Raw genomic sequence first — 22,632 nt, 5'->3', positions numbered from 1 at the left:
AGTTTTTAAGATTTAAGCATACAAATGGACATAGGGACAGAGAAAGCAACTTTCGTTTTATACTATGTAGTGATTTTAAAACATTGGACACGTATTTTTTATTTTCTTACGGAAACAAATACTTTCGAAGATATATCGATTTGAAATATCGCGTGACGTCACTTCTTGCTACGTTTTATACGTAGAAATGACGTATTTGCAACTAACTCCTAAACTTGATTCGTTTTATCTAAGTATTGTTATCTTATATGACAAAATAAAAAAATATATGTCTAATATTTTTACATTACGTAACTGACGGATTAAATGGATTTTGAATTTTCATATTGTATCTATTTATTCACCCCTTTTTCGACAAATTTGATTGTACGGAAACTACCGTATTTCATTATCTTAAATTAATAAAATAGTTAAAATATACAAACATAATTTTAGCTGCCAAATTAATAAAATAGTAACAAAAGATATTAATTTAGAAAAATTCATTGAAAAAACACAGTTTTTATCACAATTGAGTAGGGTACGTATTACAAAAAAATAATAAAATTATGCTACCAATATAGTTAAATTAAAAAAAAAGTAATATCACTTGATAAAAAAAATAGCAAAAAAAAAACAATTCACTAATACTTTTAAAATACAATAACTTCGTTTAAAATAAATTCATTTTTGTGAGAGCAATTATACATCACTAAAATCAATAAAATAAATGAAAATATTAATAGGTGCCAATAATAAGAAAATATGAAGCGCTTAAAGCCTAAATTTACATTTTTCTAAATTTTTATAATACTTATTTTTTGCTTTTTATATTTTCTACTGGCAATAAAAATATAACATTTAAAAAATATTACACCGGCGAAGTACCAATACCTCCTAAAGGTACGCGTCCACAGGCCCGCATCGTGCGCACCGTACGCAACGGATTTTAGTTTGTCTTGTATAGAAACTCATACAACTGCGTCCACTGATCCGCATCGTATGGACCGCATCATCAGCAATGCCTACATGCGATGCGTACCGATGACGTCATACGGAATGCCGATGCCAAAAATCTGAGTGAAAGTGACATCGGCAATCCGATTGCTGATACTCGCGTCGGCAATCCGAACGCTGTCGATACAGTGGACGCAGTCTGAAAAATTAATCCGTTTGATGCGATCCGTCTGATGCGTGCGATGCGGGCCTGTGGACGCTTACCTTAAACATATTTTCGACATTTTTTCGAAATAGTATGTATGTATATAAACCCAAGAAATGAAAGGATTTTTATTATAACTTTCGTGAGACATACTAAATTAATTATTATGTTATCGGCTACCACGTAAAACGAGAAACTCGACTAGTTTCAAGCCATGCTAGACTAGTAGCAGCGCGACAATCGCCGCGTCGTGTGTCGCAGAATGCTGCTCATGAATATGAGCCTCTAGCATGGCAAACTAGTCGATTCCTCATCAAACAGTTACGTGAGTAAGCCGATCCATTCCCCAAATGGAAGGATTTTCAATGTATGTAAAATTTGCCTTTTGTCAGTTAGGTGGTATTGGTATTTCACCGTCGATTAGTGATTATTACAATACTTCTTTTATAATACCGATAAAATAAAGAGCGTCTTCCAATCGAACTAATGTTCTAGAGATAAGTCGTATTTGTGACTACTAGCCCGTAAATATATTATTATTAGAGATCATTAGCAACTACCGTGAGACACACTAAATTAAAACAAACATGCGGCTTACTCATTTAAAGGAAAGCTGTAGTAGTTTCAAGTCACATCGGGACTCTTAGAGTGTTTTTCCACCTGAGATGTGCTATGTAGCTATGAAACTATGTGACCGTTTCCACTGATACTAAGCTATGTAGCTGTGCGAGAAAAATGCGCAGCTCGAGTATGCGATGTATCGATAGTAGGGAAGCCATCCATAGCACACATTTTTCCATATAAAAAACATAGCTTAGCTGAGTTCGTTTCCACCAGTGCTAAGCTATGTGTACCAATGAATATGATTGGTGGAATGGTAAAACAAAAGTTGTTGTTAATAATGATAGGATGTTAAAGCGACCTTTAACCGACGAGCATGCATGAAAAGACTGATGACTGTTAATGAAGCGAAAGAAGTGTGTAAGAACCGTGGCAATTGGCGTTCCATTGTCTCTGCCTACCCCCATGGGAGACAGGCGTGAGGTTATGTATGTATGTATGTACAGTAGGAACTCGATTATCCAGCTCCCGGTTATACGGATTCGCGATTATCCGGACTACCGACTCATTATATTAAAATTACCTACAAGTCGAATTTATGCAACGTAACGTACATGTAATCTAAGAAGAGTATCTCATAATAATTATTAATAAACATTGATTTTCATTCATTTGTGTTTGTTGTTTTTAATAAATACATAACATCATATGTACAACATAATATGGTATGCACAAAATTCGCTTTTCTTCGTAAATTCGATAATCCGAATGCCTAACGACAATAATTAGTCCGGTTAATCGAGTTTCTACTGTATGTATGTATGTATGTATGGATGATGTTAAAGTTTGACCAATAACTGTATAAAGTGTATGTTGGTACATCTACTGCCTCTGCCGCAGCGCGGTGTGAGGGCGCGGCACGGCGGAGGTGTGAGGTCTCGCCAGGCGGGTCCCGGGCCGACTGCTCACGGCGCCGTACGACAGGTAGCGGTCCGATAGATCCGGGGGCTCGATCTGAAAGAGGTTTTAGTATTCATTACTTCTTATATGGAAGGCTCACCACCTATTACATGGGACTTATATAACACAAATGGTGAAAAGTGGGTGTACACAGTGGCATTACGTGCCATAATGTGCACCTCTGCCTACCCCTTCGGGGATTAAAGGCGTGATGATATGTATGTGTATGTATGTACTTTTTATATGGTCGAAGGTATATATAAGTTATTATAACTTTAGGATAAATAATTGTATTTTTATAATAACTATCATGAGACTTAAATTCACGGTTTACTCACGTACATTAATGGATTAATATGTATTTCAAACATCATTCTGTTATTTGATAATTACGCACTTTGTAACTCCTCTAGTGTTGTCCAATGACTTCTCTCGCCAGGGCGAGGCGAGAGGAAGTGTCAGACTCTTACTGACTAAAAACCAGCCCGTTCCTACTCCTGCTTTTCGAGCCGGAGCCCCGGTAAACCCGCTAGGTAGTCCGCAGCTCCGGATTAAGCGGTGGTCTGATGGCTCTTTGAGGCGCGCGCGGAACGCGACGCGACGAGTGTTGTGGTCTAAGGGCAGCGTACGAAATACAATCCGGAGCTGCAGACAAATCCGGATCCAGCAAGAGTCTGACCCCGTGCGTGTGGCGCGTCGCGTTCCGCACGCGGCTCATAGAGCCATCAGACCACCACAGATGGGGCCCAGTAGGGCTGATGCCTGATCCGGAGTTGCGGACTACCTAGCAGGTTTACCGGGGTTCCGGCTCCGAAAAGCAGGAGTAGGAACGGGGTGGTTTTTAGTCAGTAAGAGTCTGACACTCACTCTCGCCTCGCCCAAGGCGGGAGAAGTCATTGGTTGATTTTCCCCCCTCAGAAAAAAGCGTAGGAAATACGATACCCTGTATATTACGAAATATGTACGTACATGTTTCGGAGTGCGCGTGCGTGTTGGCGTGGTGCGGCGCGCTCATGTTGTGAATGTCTAAGGGCGGCGCGGACGCTCATTGCTTACCGTCAGGTGATTCGTCTGCTCATTTTGTGTAGTATACAAAATCCTGGTACTTTTTTTTTATGGGACAAGCCCGCCACATCCTCCCATACCGCTGCAACTCCTGTGCACCAGGATCTACAGTAGATACAAACATGTAAACACCGGACCATTGAAGTCCGGCGCGTCCCAGGGACATTTAATGGTGTCTTGGATCCCAGCCAGCGAAATAAATCACAGATATTATTAGAGGAGATAGAAAAGAAAACGATAGGCCACTTCAATTTAAAGCAAGACAGAATGACAATTAATCCTTAAGGCACAAAGCGACTCCAAACTGTCCGTCAGAAGTCCAGTCGCCAAGCACCACGGAAATTTGACTTAAAACTAAGTGGGTCCTATGCGTGAGCTGTTATACTTGCTTCCAATAATAGGTATGGCAAAAACGCCTAAACGCACGGAAACCTGGTACTCAAAAATCAACCCTGTGTGTTACGAAATACGTACGTGTTTGGAGTGCGCGTGCGTGTTGGCGTGGTGCGGCGCGCTCATGTTGTTCCCGGTGTAGGCGACGCACTTCACCTGCCACTCGCCCAGCTGCTCGTTCCAGTGCACGTACTGCTCTATCAGGGCCTGTGGACAACAACACAAAATATACAACGTGTAACAAAATACCCATATACATCAAGAAGCACTGAAGAATACAGGTTGAATAGAATCTCTACAAAAAGTTTCAGCTTAAAATACGTTTAAAAAAAAAATTAGGACCAAATACTTGGTGTCGCATGGTTCTTGGATTTAAATCATACAAACGTATCACAACACTAGGTACAGGGTTCGCTCGCTAATATTACGAAACATTTCTTCTGTAAATCTGATCGCCTAGTACCTGTATCAACCTAATTTTGATGTTCGGTTTCTAGAATTTTATGTATCGGAAAAATTTATAACTTCGTTCCATGAAAACATGAGTTCAAAAAACCCTTCCCGTATAGTTTGTTATGTTGTCAAGAAACCGTGCACTTGATATGTATATACCGCCTTTTTGTTACACCATGTATACTAACCGCCGCACTCAGAGTCATTTAATGGTTACTTAACCCAGTCCTTAACAATTGTTTTCGATACAAAATCGTTACTAAGGAATAGTTTAAATAATCAGTAAATGACTCTGAATACGGCAGTTACCGGCTCAGTCATTTAATGGTTACTTAACCCAGTCCTTTGCAATTGTTTTCGGAAGAAAATCGTTACTAAGGAATAGTTTAAGTAATCAGTAAATGACACTGAGTGTGGCAGTAAGTCTACCTTCTTCAAAAAAAAACGTTGCCCCACACTAGGATTGTCTCCTGTATCGTGGGTGCGTTTACAAACATACAAGTTCACATACACATGACACCCAGACCCGGAAAAACAATTTGTGGGTCACAAAAACAGTTGCTCCGTGCGGGAATCGAATGTCCATACGATGATCAGTGGACGCAGTTGTATGAGTTTCTATACAAGACAAACTAAAATCCGTTGCCTGCGATGCGGGCCTGCGGACGCTTATCTTAAACGACCAGTCAAAATAAACCAAACAGAGAAACATACCTGATACTAAATTAATTATTATGTTATCGGCTTACTCACGTAATGTTTTGACGAGGAACTAGTTTTAAGCAATACTCATGAATATGAGCCTCTAGCATGGCTTGAAACTAGTCGAGTTCCTCGTCAAAACAATACGTGAGTAAGCCGATAACATAATAATTAATTTAGTATGTCTCACGAAAGTTACAATAAAATCATACCTGATACTCCTTAGGAATATACGAGTCCAATACAAGATCAGCGAGTTGTATCTCCCTCTTTAATGCCCTCACGCTGTCGAGGATGCCCTCCATCTCCCTCTGCTGCTCCCTCTGTTGGTCGGCCAGCTCGGCCTTGGCGGAGTTGAGGAGTTGCACCGCTCGCTTCAGCTTGCGAGTCTTCGCTGCATTCTCTTCTTGGAGACTCGAGTATCTTTCTTCTAGGTCCAGTCGTTCGGCCTAGGGTAAATAAAAATAATTATTAGATTCTTTACGTTTTGCTTCAAAGAAAACTGGATTTAAAATTTCTTATTATAAGATTAATCCAATCCGCCTTGAACAAGCTTGGTGATTAACCCGTCGTATGTCAGCCTTGTCGGTCGAGTGTGAACTATTGGGCATTTTTAGGTTTTTCGAAAATTTCTCAGTGGTAGCACGGAGTCTGAAATTGTGTCCAGTATATGGCAATAGGCTCACTCCCTGTTACATGGGACGTGTAGCACAAATGTGGGTGTACTTTGTACAGTAGCAATGGCACAATGTGTCTCATATACCGACAGATATGCTTAAACCTTTTCTATCTGTTTATTCAGTAGTATATAGACTGGTCGCTTCTAGACTGGTGATGATGCGTGGTTTCACTGGAGTGATAGACACCACGGCCTCGCAGGAAACCGGCGTAAAACATCGCTACTACCGAAAGCCCTAACCTTACCCTTAAAGCCAGTATACACTTGTAACGCCTCTAGTCTTTAGTTAGGCGTCGATTGCTTACCATCAGTTGATCCGTCTGCTCATGTCACCCTAACCCGTAAAAGTACATGTGGAATCTAGGAAACTAGCCCGCAGCTTCGCCCCAGGGTAAAAATTTCCCAACGTATTATCATTCCAGACTTATAATCCATCTTTGTACCAAATTTCATGCAAATCGATCCAGCAGTTTTTTTTTATGGAATAGGAGGCAAACGAGCAAACGAGTCATCTGATGGTAAGCGATCAGCGCCGCCCATGGACACTTGAAACACCAGAGGCGATACAGGTGCGTTGCCGGCCTTTTTTTGAAAAAGGAGTATGCTCTTTTCTTGAAGGTTTGAAGGTCGTATCGGTTCGAAAATACGGCCGACGACAGCTTTTTTCATTGAAGACTAACAAACAAACTGTGGACGCACACACTCAACTACGTGCGGCGTGCGGGAGGGCGCCACCGGCGACGACGCGCGCGGCGAGTGCCGCCCGCCCCGCGCGCCCCGCGCTTCGACAGTCCGCTGTGAGCCGCGACAACGACCCCGCGCTCGCGCTTACAATCTTATATACTTTTCGTATTCTTATATCGTTCCGTATTGTAACAGTTCTTATTTACATTATAGCATATTATACAGTCCACCTTTATTATTTATACCACCTTCTGAGCTATCGTCGCAACACAAACATCTTCATAATATCAGGAGGATACATTACCTCTTTCTTCTGCAGATCCTCCTGTAACCGCAGCTCGTTGAGCCTCCTCTGCTCCAACTCCCGGGCGGCCTGCTCCAGCAGTCGGCGTTGCGCGTCCGCCTTGTCCAGCAAGTTCTCGCCGCCCACCAGCACCTTCGACTCTAAACGTTGCAGCTTGTCTTTGAGCTCTTCTTGTTGTTTCCTGGAAAGATAATATGGATGATGAAAGGGGTACAAAAATTAAAAGATATATATATTAGACACGTATTTTTATTTTGTAATTTAAGATAAAAATACTTAGATAAAACGAATCAAAGTTTAGAAGTGGGAGCAAATACGTCATTTCTACGTATAAAATGTACCTAGAAGTGACGTCACGCTATATTTCAAACCGATATATCTTCGAGAGTGATTGTTTCAGTAAGAAAATAAAAAATACGTGTCGAATGTTTAAAAAAATCAACAAGACGGACATTAAAATAAAAATTACTTATCTCCCTTATTATTGTATATTTTTATAGTATTTTGTTATATTATGTTTGTTAATACACAGAATCTATCTATGAAGCTGAAAAGTTATATTCTTTGAACGCGCTAATCTCCGGTTTGAAAATATATTTTCGTAATTTTATTACAACTTTTGTGAATTTTATTATAACTTTTATGTGTGTGTTTAGTTAGTAAGAGTCTGACCCTCTCTCTCGCTACACGCAGACGAAGCATGAGACGATTTTCCCCCCTCAAAAAAGGTAAATAAACAACTTACTTGGTTCTCTGCAATTCTGCTTTCTTCTCTTCAAGCACCTTGCGTGCGAGGTGGGCTTTCTCTCGGTTCAACTTCTCCTGGAAACATCATGTTTTTGTTAATAATTTCAAATTTAATCATTATTTTTGTGTTGGATAGTGCATTTAGGGACCGATAGTACCTTTAGGGGGAGGGAGGGAATCGATGAAGTGTGACTTTATGTGACAAGGGCGCGGCAGGGGTCTTAAATTTCGTGACGTCACATTTCAGTTATTATAATCTAACTGTTAATCGAAAATCTAAAAAAAATTGCATTTCCTCATGTAGATTAGGTATTTACATGTAGAGATGCAATTATTTTTTAATATTACACAATTATTATTAGGTTTCAATTTGTTCTGTCACCCACTCCCTCCACTAGTGTTACACGCCGACCACCGATATTCTTTGATAAATGCCGCTACGATTTCTTAGGTTTTCTTAGTTCTGTTATTTTGTCATTATATTAATATTGAGGTTTCACAAATGTGACCAATTGTGACAAGGAAGGGGTCAAAAATCATGCAATTCGTGTCACTTAATTTATGGACCTATAAGAGTCTAGCAGTGAAAAAACAGAAGCAAGTAAATAAGTATATGTACCTTCTCCTCCCTCCTAAGCTTGCGTCTAATCTTCTTCTCAGTAGGGTCGAGCACGTCGGCCTCCGGGTCAGTGAGTGTGTCGTCTGACAAGTCCTCCTCCGATAACTCGCCCTCACCCTCTTCCTCCACTTCTTCTTCTTCTAGAGAAGAATAAGAATTTCATTGTTTTATTCTAACAATAATTACTAGAGACCGGATAATATGCAACATAAAAAGCTTGAAATATGCATGCAAATATGCATGAAAAATGCCTAAAATATGCACGAAAACTGACAGAATATGCAACATTAAAAATGAGTTTTTTTTGTTTTGTAAATATTATTCCTTTAGATTTAAGTATTTTGTTAGTAAATACTTGTCTTATATTTTATATAAAATAAAAAATATTAAGTTTTATATTTTTTATTAAAAAATCAGCATACATTTATAGAAAACTATCCATTGATAGATGTTAATTGATACAGTAACATGTAACATTATTTAATATTTTTGTAAACATTAACAATCAAGTATTGTTCCAAATGTTCAGTGGTAAGTTTTTATAGGTCGAAAATGATCGCTCCACATCTACTGAGGTAACTGGGCAGAATTTGAGCTTGGGTGCTATGTTAGCGCTTATATTTTCATTCATCATTCATCAATTCATCATCGATCATTTGTCTCTTTCATTTTTTGTGTACCTACCAAAACAAAATACGCGCGGCTGCCGAGTGCCCTACGCTCGAAAAATACCTACCTACTGTAAATTATAGCAATAATATGCATCATCACTAGATATTAGTAAAAATATGCTATTAACCTTGAAAATCGCCTAAATATGCAAATGCATATGCAAATATGCAAATGCATATTATCCGGTCTCTAATAATTACGATCTCGTCTAAGATTTGGTATTTAATTTTGTTTAACGCACAAACCGACTAATTTTGTTATAGAAAATATTTTTTTTTAATTTCGAAACAGTATTAGATAAACTTACCATTGGTGCATTCATCCAGTTGCTTCTTGAGCTGATCGATCTCTTGTTGGAACCTGTAAAATAAAAATACATTCATTATTATTTACTTTCAACGTTCCGCTAATAATTATGAAATTTTAAACCTGAAGACTGGAGATAATACTGTTGTTTTTGGTATTTCAAAAAAGGGACTTTAAAACCATATATAATAACGTAACGTCATGCCTCTTTATCTCTGAAGGGGTAGATAGAAGTGCACATTACGGTACGCAATGCCATTGCACAATATGCATCCACTTTTCACCATTTGTGTTTTAAGTCCTATGTAATAGGGAGTGAGCCTATCGCCATATACTGGACACAATTTCAGACTCCGTGCTACTACTGAGAAATTTACGAAAAGCCGAAGGAAGCTCAACAGTACTTTGCCCGACCCAGGAATCGAACCCGAGACCCCATGGCCGGCAGTCGCCATACATTTTTTTGATCTTTGACATTTCTTCTAAATTAGTTAGGTTAAAAAAACCTAGATAGATCCAGATATTTTTGATTTATCGGTTATTAATTTTATTGGGGTGGTAAATGCTGTTTATATTTAGAAAATCTATCATTGCAAGTATTGACTTAATAAATGACTTGCCTAGTAAGCAGTGCGTCTCCGGGCTCGCTGTTGACGTGCGTCTTATTCTCGATGTTCTTCGCGCGGTTGGCGTAGCGCAGCGTGCTGATAGTCTCCACATAGTTCGTGTCGGCTGGGCCTATGGTTGCTATCTGTAATTAAACATTTTTTTTTATTTATGTTTAATGGGCCGACGTTTGGCCGCTATCTCGCCTGATGGTAAGTGATGATGCGGCCTACGATGGAGCACGTCTGTCCATAAGCAACCTATTCACTCGGGCTTTGAAGACACCCAGGTTATACCCATCAGGAAACACAGACTCTGGCAAGGAGTTCCACTCCCTAGCAGTTCGCACAAGGAAGCTTTTGATTTAGATTTAGATTTTGTTACAATTCAATAGTAGTAAGCAAAAATAAAGCATTTATTTAAATTAAGCAATTAATTAAGCACTTTTAACAAGTAACAATGAAACAATGAATTTGTGTTTGTAAATTGGCTACAAAAGAACAATTCTACCATTCGAACATATTATAAAAAAAATTAGATGAGGTCGGCATTTCCTATCGGACCACTCTGAGAAGAAATGCCGAAACAAACTCAGAGGTCTCTTAAAATTGAAAATCTCTGTCAAATTGCATTGTCCTGCAGTCTGTCTGTCAGAAAACCTTTTGCTTTTGAGTGGAGTGCCCTTATTTTAAAGTAAAAAAAAAACTGTTTTTCTTTTACGAAGTCGTGTTCAATAGTTTTCAGGATCGGAGTCTACTCAAAGGCCGGCAACACATTTATAACTTCTCTAGTGTTAGGTGTCCATGGGCGGCGCCGATTGCTTACCATCAGGTGATCGGTCTGCTGGTGTCTATGGGCGGCGCCGATTGCTTACCATCAGGTGATCGGTCTGCTCGTTTACGGTACTTATTATTAAAATTAAAAATCTTAAGAGTGCCGAAATATCGGAAACTCATAATAATTGAAAAACATGGTAAATATCCCGTTATAAGTTACAATTATAGTGTTAGTGACCATGTCAGTTTAAAAACTTATATCTTAAAAGTTTGTTTCTTAGAATGCGCTAAACTCCGGAACTACTGGTTCGAATTCAATAAATATTTTTGTGTTCAAACCATGTGAAGTGAAGAGGCCTTTGTTCAGCAGTGGCCACCTTCTTCGTGTGAGAAGAGGCTTTTGGTCAGTAGTGGCCACTTATAGGCCGTGGATCATAATGGATTGACCACTCACCATGACAGTCTTGGAGTTGCCTCCGAGCGAGTCCTGCAGCAGCCTCGTCAGCTTGGAGTTCCTGTACGGTATGTGCGTGGACTTGCCGTCGACCAGCGCTGAGATCAGTAGTGGCCACTTATAGGCCGTGGATCATAATGGATTGACCACTCACCATGACAGTCTTGGAGTTGCCTCCGAGCGAGTCCTGCAGCAGCCTCGTCAGCTTGGAGTTCCTGTACGGTATGTGCGTGGACTTGCCGTCGACCAGCGCTGAGATCAGTAGTGGCCACTTATAGGCCGTGGATCATAATGGATTGACCACTCACCATGACAGTCTTGGAGTTGCCTCCGAGCGAGTCCTGCAGCAGCCTCGTCAGCTTGGAGTTCCTGTACGGTATGTGCGTGGACTTCCCGTCGACCAGCGCTGAGATCACATTGCCCAGCACTGAGAGGGACTGGTTGATCTTCGTCGCTTCCTTCAACCGGGTCCCCGTGGCTTGCGTCTTGCTTTGCCGTTCTGAACCCTGTGGGGTGGGATGTAGAGTGCATTTTGATTAGTTTTACAATTTTGATTAATATATCATTGGAACTAGGCCCTTAGTTTGAGTTTAGACAAGTGAATAGGGCGTCAACACCCTTAATATGACTTTGCTTTACATTTTAATTACGTATGTATGTACGTTTAAAGTAATGGAAACGAGAGCACGTTCGGCAGTCTGATTGGCTGGTCGATTAAACCAACCAATCAGAGCGCTGAACGCGCTCTCATTTTCAAGTAAAGCAAACTCATACTAAGGGTACTGATGCCCTAGGCACTTATCTAGTTTGCCTTAGGGATAAAACGGCGTAATCTAGTAACGCTTTTAGTATTGCGGATGTCCTTGGGCGGCGTTAATTGCTTACCATCAGGTGATACTTAGGCCGCGTTTCCACTGACGCGGAGCGGGGCGGAGAGGAGCTTAGCGGTGCACGAATTGACCAATCACTATGCTCGAAATCTCTGCTCCGCTTCAATGGAAAAGATTTCTAGCATAGTGATCGAGGTAAATTCGTGCACCGCTAAGCTCTTCTCCGTCCCGCTCCGCGTCAGTAGAAACGCGGTCTTACACTGGTTTGTACATTTATCCCCTTTAAAAAAAAAGCCAACTCACAGCCAAATCAACAAGGTGTAGCTTCCCCATCTTGACATGCATCTTATTGTCGCTGCCTCGCTTGCTGCTCTCTACCGTGATGGAGAATATGGCGTGTGAGCGGGAACTCTCCGTGTTCATCGCCGTGGCGCCGATGTGGCGGTTCTTGTTACCCACCACCATAATTTTTTCTAGCTCGTCCGCGTTGTGGACTACGTAGCCTGGGGATTAAAAAGGTAATTGTTTACATATACCACATTCTTTTTCTTTCATTCATTCATATCGTCACGCCTTTAATCCCCGAAGGGGTAGGCCGTAATGCCACTGCTTACACCCACTTTTCACAATGTATGTTGTAAGTCCCATGTAATAGGTGGTGAGCCTATTGCCATATACCGGGCACATTTCCAGACTCCGTGCTACTACTGAGAAATTTTCGAAAAACCGAAAAAAGCCCAGTAATACTTCGTCCGTCTGGGAATCGAACCATGAGACCGGCGATTGCTTACCGGCAGTCGAACTAAACTGCTTTAAAAAATCGGCCAACTTAGGCAGTCATTCTTTTGTAGCTTCCCCATCTAATAACATGCATCTTGATTTGTTTCGTTGCGGGATCCAAGACAGTCATTCATTATGGCTGTGACGCGCCGGACTTCAGTGTTCCGGTGGCGCCATGTGGCGTATCTACTGTAGATCCACCACATGAGTTGTAGCGGCGTATGGGAGGTAGTGGCGGGTTGTAAAAAAAAAAGCTATTTTCACCAACATAAAAGGTTTGTTTACATATACACCGTCCAAAAACCATATGGACGGTATGGACAAAGACCAAACGCCCGCTTCTCATCGCACGAGGGTGTGGGTCTGAAACTTGCCAACGGTAGTTCCAATGTGACGTTTTCACAGTTATATGTACTTTCTAAAATTATTTAGACAGAATATGTGCAGGAAAACATCGTAAGGAAACCTAGGCTTATAATTTTTGAGTCTAACTTTGAAACCGCATTGAGCAAGCGTGGTGATTAATGCTCAAACCTTATCCGTGTGAGCTTTTACTTTCTAGCTTCTTGCTTTTGAAGATTTTTCATAAATCTCTGAAGAAAATATTTTCAATATAAATATGGATTTAAGATGAGGACTCTAATCTTCAAATCTTTAACCCTCAAATGGCAAAATGTAGCGACTGTCCATGGGCGGCGCTGATTGCTTACCATCAGGTGATCCGTCTGATTGTCTGTCGCTATACCATACCTGTCAGGTCTTTAACGAAGACTCCGATGTCAGGCCTCTCCTTGACCTCCAGGCTCTGGTGAGGATTGTTGCCGAGGAGGTCGCGCACCTCCTCGTTGTAAATCTCCAAGTACGTCACGCATACTAGGAATCTGGAATGTAATTTAATAATTTATTTTGAATTTAATACTAAAAATAAAATGGCCTCTGATTTTCATGCGTGTTTGAAACCTGCTGAGTACAAAGTGACTTTTTCCGAGTTACATCTAAGATCACTTGTTAATATTCAAGCCTTGGTAAGGATATTCGTTACAAGTTACCACTTGTGACACATGAATGTCCTAATTAACAAATGTCTTATTAGTGTGGCTAAAAACTACTGACTAGAAACCACCCCGTTCCTACTCCTGCTTTTCGAGCCGGAGCCTCAGTAAACCCGTTAGGTAGTCCGCAGCTCCGGATTAGGCATCAGGCCTACTTTTTTTTTGAGAGGGGAAATTCATCCTGCCTTGGGCGAGGCGAGAGGGAGTGTCAGACTCTTACTGACTAAAAACCACCCCGTTCCTTCTCGTGCTTTTTGAGCCGGAGCCCCCCCCCCCCCGGTAAACCAGCTAGGTAGTCCGCAGCTCCGGATCAGGCATCAGCCCTACTGGGCCCCATCTCTGGTGGTTAAATGGCTCTTTGAGGTAATTTCGAAACTTTGACAAGTTATAATTCTTAAACTACTGGTTATAAATATACCATGTTTGTACAATGCCTGCTTAGTACCTGAAAATTCAGGCTTCTTGTTTTATTACTTTAAACGTAAACCCAACTCGTACTAAGGTTACGGGACTGAGAACTGACGACAATCAATTTTTTTCTGCTCAAACAATCTCAATGTTACTTTAAAACAGGACTAATGAAGAAACATCTACCTATTTGTCAATTGTATTTTTTTTGTGAAATCAATGTTCTCTTCTTTCTTTCTTTCTTTCACCTGTCGAGTGTAGATATTATGGCAAAGCCTCTTATGTAGAGGAAACTCTTAATCCAGCAAAGGATTGTTATGAGTTCTTACGGCCGCACTCAGAGACATTTAATGATTACTCAAACTATTCCTCAGTAACGATTTTGTATCGAAAACGATTGTTAAGGACTTTTTTTGAAATTTGATGGGTCGACGTTTGGCCACTATCTAACCTGGTGGTAAGCGATGATGTGGCCTACGATGGAGCACGTCTGCCCATAAGCAACCTATTTACTCGGGCTTTGAAGACACCCAAGGACTAGGATTAGGACTGGGTTAAGCAACCATTAAATGACTTTAAGTACGGCGATTAAGGTTTTTATTGCAATACTTTTACGACAGATTCCTAAGTAGTACTATAATTTGATCCTAGAAAATCTATCTAGAACATTCCTCCCGATTTTCCGGAAAGCATGCAAAAAATATTTCAATATTTCGTTTCGTTTCCGACCGTGCATCTCTTAACTAGGTCAGCGTCGGGTCGGCGGCGGCAAGATGGCGGCGATACGATTGTCAATCGATCCCTTATGTATGGGGAGGGGGTTGGGGGTGACTTGCACGGAACTTTCAACCTTAACGTCAAGGTATAGGGTTGAAAATGTATTGATGCAGGTTGTTGTGCTGTGGCACGTGACAAGTCACAGAGTATTAACGACCTTATAAATGAAGGGATAGAGTTGAAAATGTCTTGAGCAAGGATTGGTATACGTTGATGTGCCGTGGTACGTTGAAATGTAACTTCCTTTGTTTCCGTGGATTTATGTCTGCGTTAAATTCAGTTTTATATTTTATTGAATTGAATGTCTTTTTGATCACTCTCGTGTCGTCACGGCTTTTATCCCCGAAGAGGTAGGTAGAGGTAGAGGCACGTAATGCCATTGTACACCCACTTTTCAGCATTTGTGTTATAAGTCCTATGTAATAGGGATGATGACGGGGCATGAAAATTTAAAATCTGTTTAGTCCGTCATGTATATGTGCACCTTTGCCTACCCCTTCGGGGACAAAAGACGTGATGTTGCATTGATTGATTGAGGTTAGTCAATGTCCCCCCAGTTAGGTCAATGACCCCAAAATATTACCACCAAAGGCTGTGGTAACGCCTCTAGCGTTCGACACGATTGGGACGACTTGACCGTTACCGGAGGTCCAATTCCCAATCCATTTTTAATTCCCCAGCAACCCTTAAATTCACCACCAATAGGCCGACTACTTACTTGTAACGCCTCTAGCGTTTCCAGTATCCATGGGCGGCGGCGATTGCTTACCATCAGGTGATCCATCTGCTCGTTTATCGGCTTCAGTTGCCTAATAGAAATAAATAGCATTACGCGCAGACAAATATTTGTGCTTTGACAATTGTAGTTCTATTCTTCTACATTTTGATTTGCTAGACAGTGCAATGTCAATGTTAATTAATTCTTTAAATAAACAATTTTCTATAGTGTAGAGTAATCTTAATCTTAATCTCTCTTAATCTTTTATTATTTCATCACCAGGGGCCTTAGTCTGCTATTACAATTGTGTCAGAATGGTCGATCATTGAGCAGTGCAAGAGGGATGGAGCTATGTAGGTTGTATAGCTCCAACCATTCTGACACAATTGTAATAGCAGAATAAGGCCCCTGCTTTTCGAGCCGGTGAGCGGACTATACCATAGAAAATAATATCCCTGATACTTACTTCTCATCCTCATTAGCTTTGGCGATATGGCTGAAGATATGCGCGAAGGAGTTGGGGATGATGCCCCGCAACTCCGGCGCGGTGTTGCTACCAGCCATGGTGTACGTCTTGCCTGTACCCGTCTGCCCGTACGCGAAGATGGTCCCATTGTACCCCTTCAACACCTGTTCCACTATGGGGCTCGCTGTTTGGACGTATATGTCCATCTGTGGAAGAAAGAAGATCATAGATATAGGTACATCATCATTTGTCCATGTGTGGGAGAAAGAATATTATGAATGCATTGTACATGGAAGCATTTTCCTCTCTGAGCTAATTTGAACTCTACAAATACGTCATTATAACAACCGCGCCACATGTTCGTAACAGTCCTAGAAGCTACAACATTACAGTTCTTCTGGTGACCAAGGAATATGGAGCTATTCACACAGAATTTAATAATTTAATTAATTAATGGTTTGAAATGTTCGGTTTTCGTTGAAACATTTAGTTATCTTATGTTTCTGTGAACGAAGTCAAAATCATTTATTTATTTCAAATAGTCTAGGAAGGCAAAGCAAATATACACACACAACTTCATGCCTTTTATCCCCGAAGGGGTAGGCAGAGGTGCACATTACGGCACGTAATGCCGCTATACAATGTACACCCACTTTTCACCATTTGTGTTATAAGTCCCATGTAATAGGGGGTGAGCCTATTGCCATATCCTGGTGGCAAAGCAAATATTACAATATTAATAACGTCTGTCTGTCGGTCAGTCCTCTAGTGAAGCTATTTGCTCGTTCTAAAGTGTAGATTCCTATGGAGAACGAGCAAGAAACTCCATAGGTTACTCTTTTTCAATCAGATTCACAATACAATTCTTGATTACATTGTTTCGATTGCTTCAACTATGTGAGAACAAACTATGTCAGTCAATGGGATAGAAAAAGAAAATAATCTTCATCACAACAAAATTAATGCAGTCTGGAGCTGACCACCGCTCCCAGTTGACAGCGCCCGTTCACGAAACTACTTGTAGTTTCATTGAAGTCATATGTATGATCTCCACACTGTATATGGGTTATCTATATGACTATGCGATATGTAAACTTCCCGTTACGATACTATGTCCAGTGTCCACTATGTAACGATGTTTGGCAATAGGCGCGTGCCCTACATAGGCCCGATATTAATTTGGGCAGGCCTTAATTGAAATAGATTTGATTGGTAGATTGCATCGAATAGATTTCGAAACTATTTGACTGGTTTAAAAAATCTCTTACCATTGGGAATAGTTCTCAGTGAGTAATTTATTTAGGCTACTTTCTAGCCCAATATTCCTTCAGGATCGGGACCTTATAGCATCATCGTCATTTTTAACAACTTAGTCCACTGCTGGACTCTGGGGTAGAGAAGGCCCAGAGTCTTTTTTTTTTTTTGAGGGGGGAAAATTATCCGATTACTTCTCCCACCTTGGGCGAGAGGGAATGTTAGAATCTTACTGACTAAAAACCACACCGTTCCTACTCCTGCTTTTCGAGTAAACCCGCTAGACAGTCCGCAGCTTCGGATCAAGCAGACCCAGAGTCTAGCAGTAATATAAATAAGAGGCCTTTCGCATAATATCGACGCGTGGAAGGAAGTCTACTGATTTATTTCGTTGCGGGATTCATGTCCCTGAGACGTACTGCACTTCAATGTTCCTATGGTTTATAGTTGTGTCTACTGTAGATCCTGGCTTACAGGAGTTGCAAAAGATAGGAGGCTGAGGCGGGCTTGACTCAGTTTAAAAAACTTATCCACGCGAGGCGATAGGATTTGTGGATTAAGGATCGCTGTTTAAAAGGTTCAGGTTTATCAGAGAGCCCTACTACCTTGCCTATGTTAAATGTGCAGTCACTTTGGCAAAGCTGCTGGCTGAAGCTATTAAAGTCTTACTAGTATTATAAATGCGAAAGTTTGTGAAATTATGTGTTTGTTATTCAATCACGTTAAAACGCCTGAAAGGATCGAGATAAAATCTAAGACATGTCAACAATCTAAAATGCAGCACGGTTGGTGCGGTGGCTGGGCAACTGGCTGCTATGCAACGTGTAGCGGTTCCCCCACTGAGCAACTCTTTGTGTGATCCACAAATTGTTGTTTCGTGTCTGGGTGTCATGTGCATGTGAACTTATATGTTTGTAAACGCACCCACGACACAGGAAAAATCCTAGTGTGCGGCAACGTTTCTCTTAACAAAAATAAAAACAGGTGTAGATTATGGTCTAAAGTAACACATAGGCTACTTTTCATCCGCGGAAACACGACCGAAGCCGCTGGTAGAAGCTAATACGTAACATAAATAACACTATGATGTCGCAGTGTCGCCGTAGCAGCCGTAGGGCGTTGGTTCCCTATAGTAGGTAGCGACCCAGTGACCTCGATAGCAGCGTGTCGCCGCCCGTCCGAATAGATACCATGTACAATTAAAAACATATTTAATGTAATGGCTGGCAGCAGTGTGCTGATGCGGAGGCACTCAGTCACTGTCTATAGGTACACTTCTTGTGGTTGTCATAACGACAGAATAATAGACGAAATCAATAATCGATTTTCCAGTTTCATTTGTCTTTTTTTCTATAGTTTCTGACAAAAATTAAGCTCGATTAACTGCCGAAATAAATATCCGATCTTGATAAGTAATATCTGGTGTGAATCAATCTGTTTTTGATAGAAACTCGTCAAATACTACTTTTTCGTAACGAAACGACTGCCCATCAACGTCTTTTTTTACATTTGATGGGTCGACGTTTGGCCGCTATCTCGCCTGATGGTAAGTGATGATGCGGCCTACGATGGAGCACGTCTGCCTATAAGCAACCTATTCACTCGGGCTTTGAAGACACCCAGGTTATACCCATTAGGAAATACAGACTCCGGCAAAGAATTCCACTCCCTAGCAGTTCGCAAGTCTTAAAGACATGAACTGCGGACTACCTAGCGGGTTTAGAAAAGCAGGAGTAGGAACGGGGTGGTTTTTAGTCAATAAGAGTCTGAAACTCCCTCTAGCCTCGCCCAAGGCGAGAGAAGACGTTGGATGATTTTCCCCCTAAAAGAAAAAACCCTAAAGAAATCGGTGCCACTGTCCATCATGAGGTTGCCTGGAAGAAACTGGTGATAGCTATTGGACCGTTCATTGTACGTACCTATATTAGTTTTTTTTACAGAGTATTTTTGTGTATAATGAGAATGATGTATTGTATGGTACTTTTAGACCAAGGGAAAGTCACTGTCAGAACCTACCAAGCATTTTACGCCAGAGGAAGCATCCCAATTACGAAGTATTTACGTTTTTAAATGTCCATTACAATCGTTAGTAACATACGGCCTTGATGTCTCACCATTGGCGAGTGACGAAACTATGACAGAGAGCAACGTTGCCGCTCTTACTATTACGTTGTAGAGTAGCACGGAACGGCAACATCCAACCAAACGTTCACATTATCGCATGTTTTCTTCCATTTTTCAGTTCTGTGTTTTGAATTTGAAATTGGTACATATAAATGGCTAATGGTATTGGTTTTTATAGATAGAAGGCGCCCGCTTCTCATGCGCAGGTTCGAAACCTACCAACGGCAAGTACCAATGTGACTTTTTCCAAGTTATATATACTTTCTAAGATTATTCAGACACAACTCACAAACGGTAAAAGAAAACATCGTGAGAAAACCTGGGCTTATAATTTCTAATTACAAGTTTGAAATCGCCAATCCGCATTGAGCAAGCGTGGTGATTAATGCTCAAACCTTCTCTATGTGAGAAGAGGCTTTGGTCAGTAGTGGCCACTAATAGGCTGTTGATGTATGATGTGATTAGGATTTGCGGTTTTGAAATTTTGTAAAACCCTGAAACCAGGGTCAAACTACGTAAATTATTCCATCGTAATGTTCCAAATAGGCACAAACGCCCTCAATAAACGAGCATATCCACATGAAGAGATTGATCAACAAATACCGGAGTAATACCACGGCCTCACAGAAAACCGACGTGAAACAACGCTTGCGTTGTGTTTCTTTGTGTGAGTCAGGTTACCGGAGGCCCAATTACTCCCTTTCCGAATCCCCAATTCGTCAACATCGGCCTTTAATTCCTAATCTCCCTAAAGGCCGGTAACTCACTTGTCTCTAGTGTTTCGAGTGTCCATAGGCGGCGGCGATTCCTTACCATCAGGTGATCCGTCTGCTCGTTTACAGACTTATACCATAAAATAAATTAAGGCTTATAGATATATCACAAGAGATATTATTTATCTTAAAACTTAAAAAACTATACGTATCTCAACTATTATAAAAAAAAACTAAACATTTTTCATGAACAAAGGAACCACTATATTCCCATTTCCTACAGCTACGGCTGACCTAAATAGGTAACTGGGCCGACCTGGATGGGGGGAGGGGGGAGATACTGGTGCATTGGAGTCTTTGTCTGAATCTCAGGGACGAGATTATTGTCGGATGAGAGGTTTTTCAAATGAAACCTCGTCTATTTTGGTTGTGGTTAGCAACTGCTGAAACGTATTATAACTTATCGTAAGGTTACCTGGAATAGATCGTTTAATGCGATAAGACCGCCCATATTACAACGTAGGTCTAAATATTTTCCAGCCCTATAGAAAAATGGACTGATACTCATAAAATCATCCTTATGCATGTTTCCGACCCGTATCTGCGGACTGCCTAGTGGGTTACCGGGGCTCCGGCTCGAAAAGCAGGAATAGGAACGGGGTGGTTTTTAGTCAGTAAGAATCTAACACTCTCATTAGAACTTGAGACGGGATATTTTCCATGTTTATTTATGTCTATGAGTTTCCGATATTTCGGCACTGTTGCAAGCGCCATGGTCACGGATGAACTCGAAACAAACATGGTACATATCCCGTCTCATGTTTAATGATAGTGTTAATGACCATGTCAGTTTAAAAAATTATACTATGACACTCCCTTTCGCTTCGCCCAAGGCGTGAGTCATTTGATTAAATCTAAATATAAGATTTATTTTGTGTAATTTGTATAAATGGTATACAATAAAGAATCTATCTACTGAGTAAGGGTTGGTTCATATCTGACGGAACATGCCTCGCGTAACACCAGAACAGACAAATGTATACAAAAACAATTGACCGTTCACACTTAACCGATGATACATCAGTACGACCGATGCCGATGATACGGTCGACGTATACTACGTCAGATATGAACCGACCCTAAGGGCCCGCATCGTACGCATTCCGTATGACGTCATCAGTACGCATCGCATGTAGGCATTGTCGATGATGCGGTCCGTACGATGCGGATCAGTGGACGCAGTTGTATGAGTTTCTATACAAGACAAACTAAAATCCGTTGCGTGCGATGCGTACGATGCGGGCCTGTAGACGCTTACTTACCTTTAGACGGACTTTAAAATAAAAATTGGTCATCTAGCCTAGGTACTCTATCTCTTCGGTAAAAACATTCGAGAAAGCTTTGTAATGAATTCATTTACGGTGTCGCGAACTATGCTACATCAGATGGCTTCCCAACGGTGTGCCAGGGGGGAGGTAAGTGAGGGGGAATGCAGTAAATTCATTTGGGAGGCAATTAGGTCATCAGGTCATCCCTGTACAGTACCAGCACATCAAAGTACCATGAGCTGTTAGATTTTCACCTTTATTGCAATGGGATTAGGTGGAAAATCACGGCTTATGACTGCAACACTGCGGGGTAGATGCGGATTTAGTTTAGATGCAATCTTAAATGACAGATAGACGTATAAATGCTTTATTATACACCATATATACATATTATAAATTGGAAAATTAAACGTTTAGGCAAATATTGTACAAGAGGCCGGCAACGCACACCAGAGGAGTTACAGTCCTCTGGTGTTGCGGTTGTCCATGGGCGGCGTTGATCGCTTACTATCAGGTGACGCGTCCGATCGTTTGTCTCTATTCCATAACAAAAATTGGCCTTATCGCTTGAAGCGACCTTCCAGACAACCTGTACTCTTAGTACGAGTTTGTTTTGAGTTTAAAGTAATCGAAACGAGAGCGCGTTCGGCTCTTTGATTGGTTTGTTTATTCGAGTCGATTTATTTTACGGCTATTATTTATTTATTTACAGCATATACAACATTACAGCTTACGCCAATACGTTATACAGCCAAAAGAAGAAATTAAAAACTAATACAATAAATTGGCTATTTCAGACGGATTTCCAGGTAAGTACAAGAGACGGGGAATTACTTTTGTGCCAGTTATGTTATGACTTTAGGCACATATCCTGCTTTGTTCTATTACTGAGAATTTCGATAAGAGTAACTAGACTTGCATGCTCAAATACTTTTATCTGCTCATGGCGAGTTTAGGTAGAGAGCCCAAACCCACTAAAATGGGCTGATACCTCATCCGGAGTTGCGGACTGCTGGTTTACCGGGGTTGCGGTTCGAAAAGCAGGAGTAGTAATAGGGTG

At 41.0% G+C, this 22,632-nt stretch overlaps 1 protein-coding gene and 1 long non-coding RNA gene across 3 annotated transcripts in view; both read right to left on the bottom strand.

The window, feature by feature from the left end:
* Nucleotides 1-1,600: 1,600 nt before the first annotated feature.
* Nucleotides 1,601-22,632, bottom strand: part of LOC126912285 (uncharacterized) — a 129,568-nt gene continuing 108,536 nt past the window's right edge. Inside the window, exon 2 of the long non-coding RNA XR_007706912.1 lies at nt 1,601-1,801. This is a non-coding gene — a long non-coding RNA (uncharacterized LOC126912285). The remainder of the gene's footprint in view (nt 1,802-22,632) is intronic.
* The window catches only part of LOC118278486 (kinesin-like protein KIF3A), a 41,711-nt gene continuing 20,679 nt past the window's right edge, over nt 1,601-22,632 (bottom strand). Inside the window, exons 3-14 of one of the 2 annotated variants that reach the window (XM_050703529.1) lie at nt 16,154-16,359; nt 13,483-13,613; nt 12,256-12,455; nt 11,431-11,628; nt 9,907-10,037; nt 9,288-9,340; nt 8,309-8,448; nt 7,688-7,764; nt 6,943-7,123; nt 5,488-5,724; nt 4,202-4,327; nt 1,601-2,716 (exon numbers count right to left, since the gene is read on the bottom strand). In XM_050703529.1, coding sequence (XP_050559486.1) covers nt 2,585-2,716; nt 4,202-4,327; nt 5,488-5,724; nt 6,943-7,123; nt 7,688-7,764; nt 8,309-8,448; nt 9,288-9,340; nt 9,907-10,037; nt 11,431-11,628; nt 12,256-12,455; nt 13,483-13,613; nt 16,154-16,359 — 1,812 coding nt within the window. In that variant the 3' untranslated portion in view covers nt 1,601-2,584. The remainder of the gene's footprint in view (nt 2,717-4,201; nt 4,328-5,487; nt 5,725-6,942; nt 7,124-7,687; nt 7,765-8,308; nt 8,449-9,287; nt 9,341-9,906; nt 10,038-11,430; nt 11,629-12,255; nt 12,456-13,482; nt 13,614-16,153; nt 16,360-22,632) is intronic. The other variant, XM_050703530.1, reaches the window with a different exon arrangement.

Source organism: Spodoptera frugiperda, chromosome 24 (assembly GCF_023101765.2).
Source record: "Spodoptera frugiperda isolate SF20-4 chromosome 24, AGI-APGP_CSIRO_Sfru_2.0, whole genome shotgun sequence".
NCBI classification, from domain to species: domain Eukaryota; kingdom Metazoa; phylum Arthropoda; class Insecta; order Lepidoptera; family Noctuidae; genus Spodoptera; species Spodoptera frugiperda.
The sequence above is the reverse complement of the archived record's forward strand: the minus strand, read 5'-3'. Positions and strand labels throughout refer to the sequence as shown.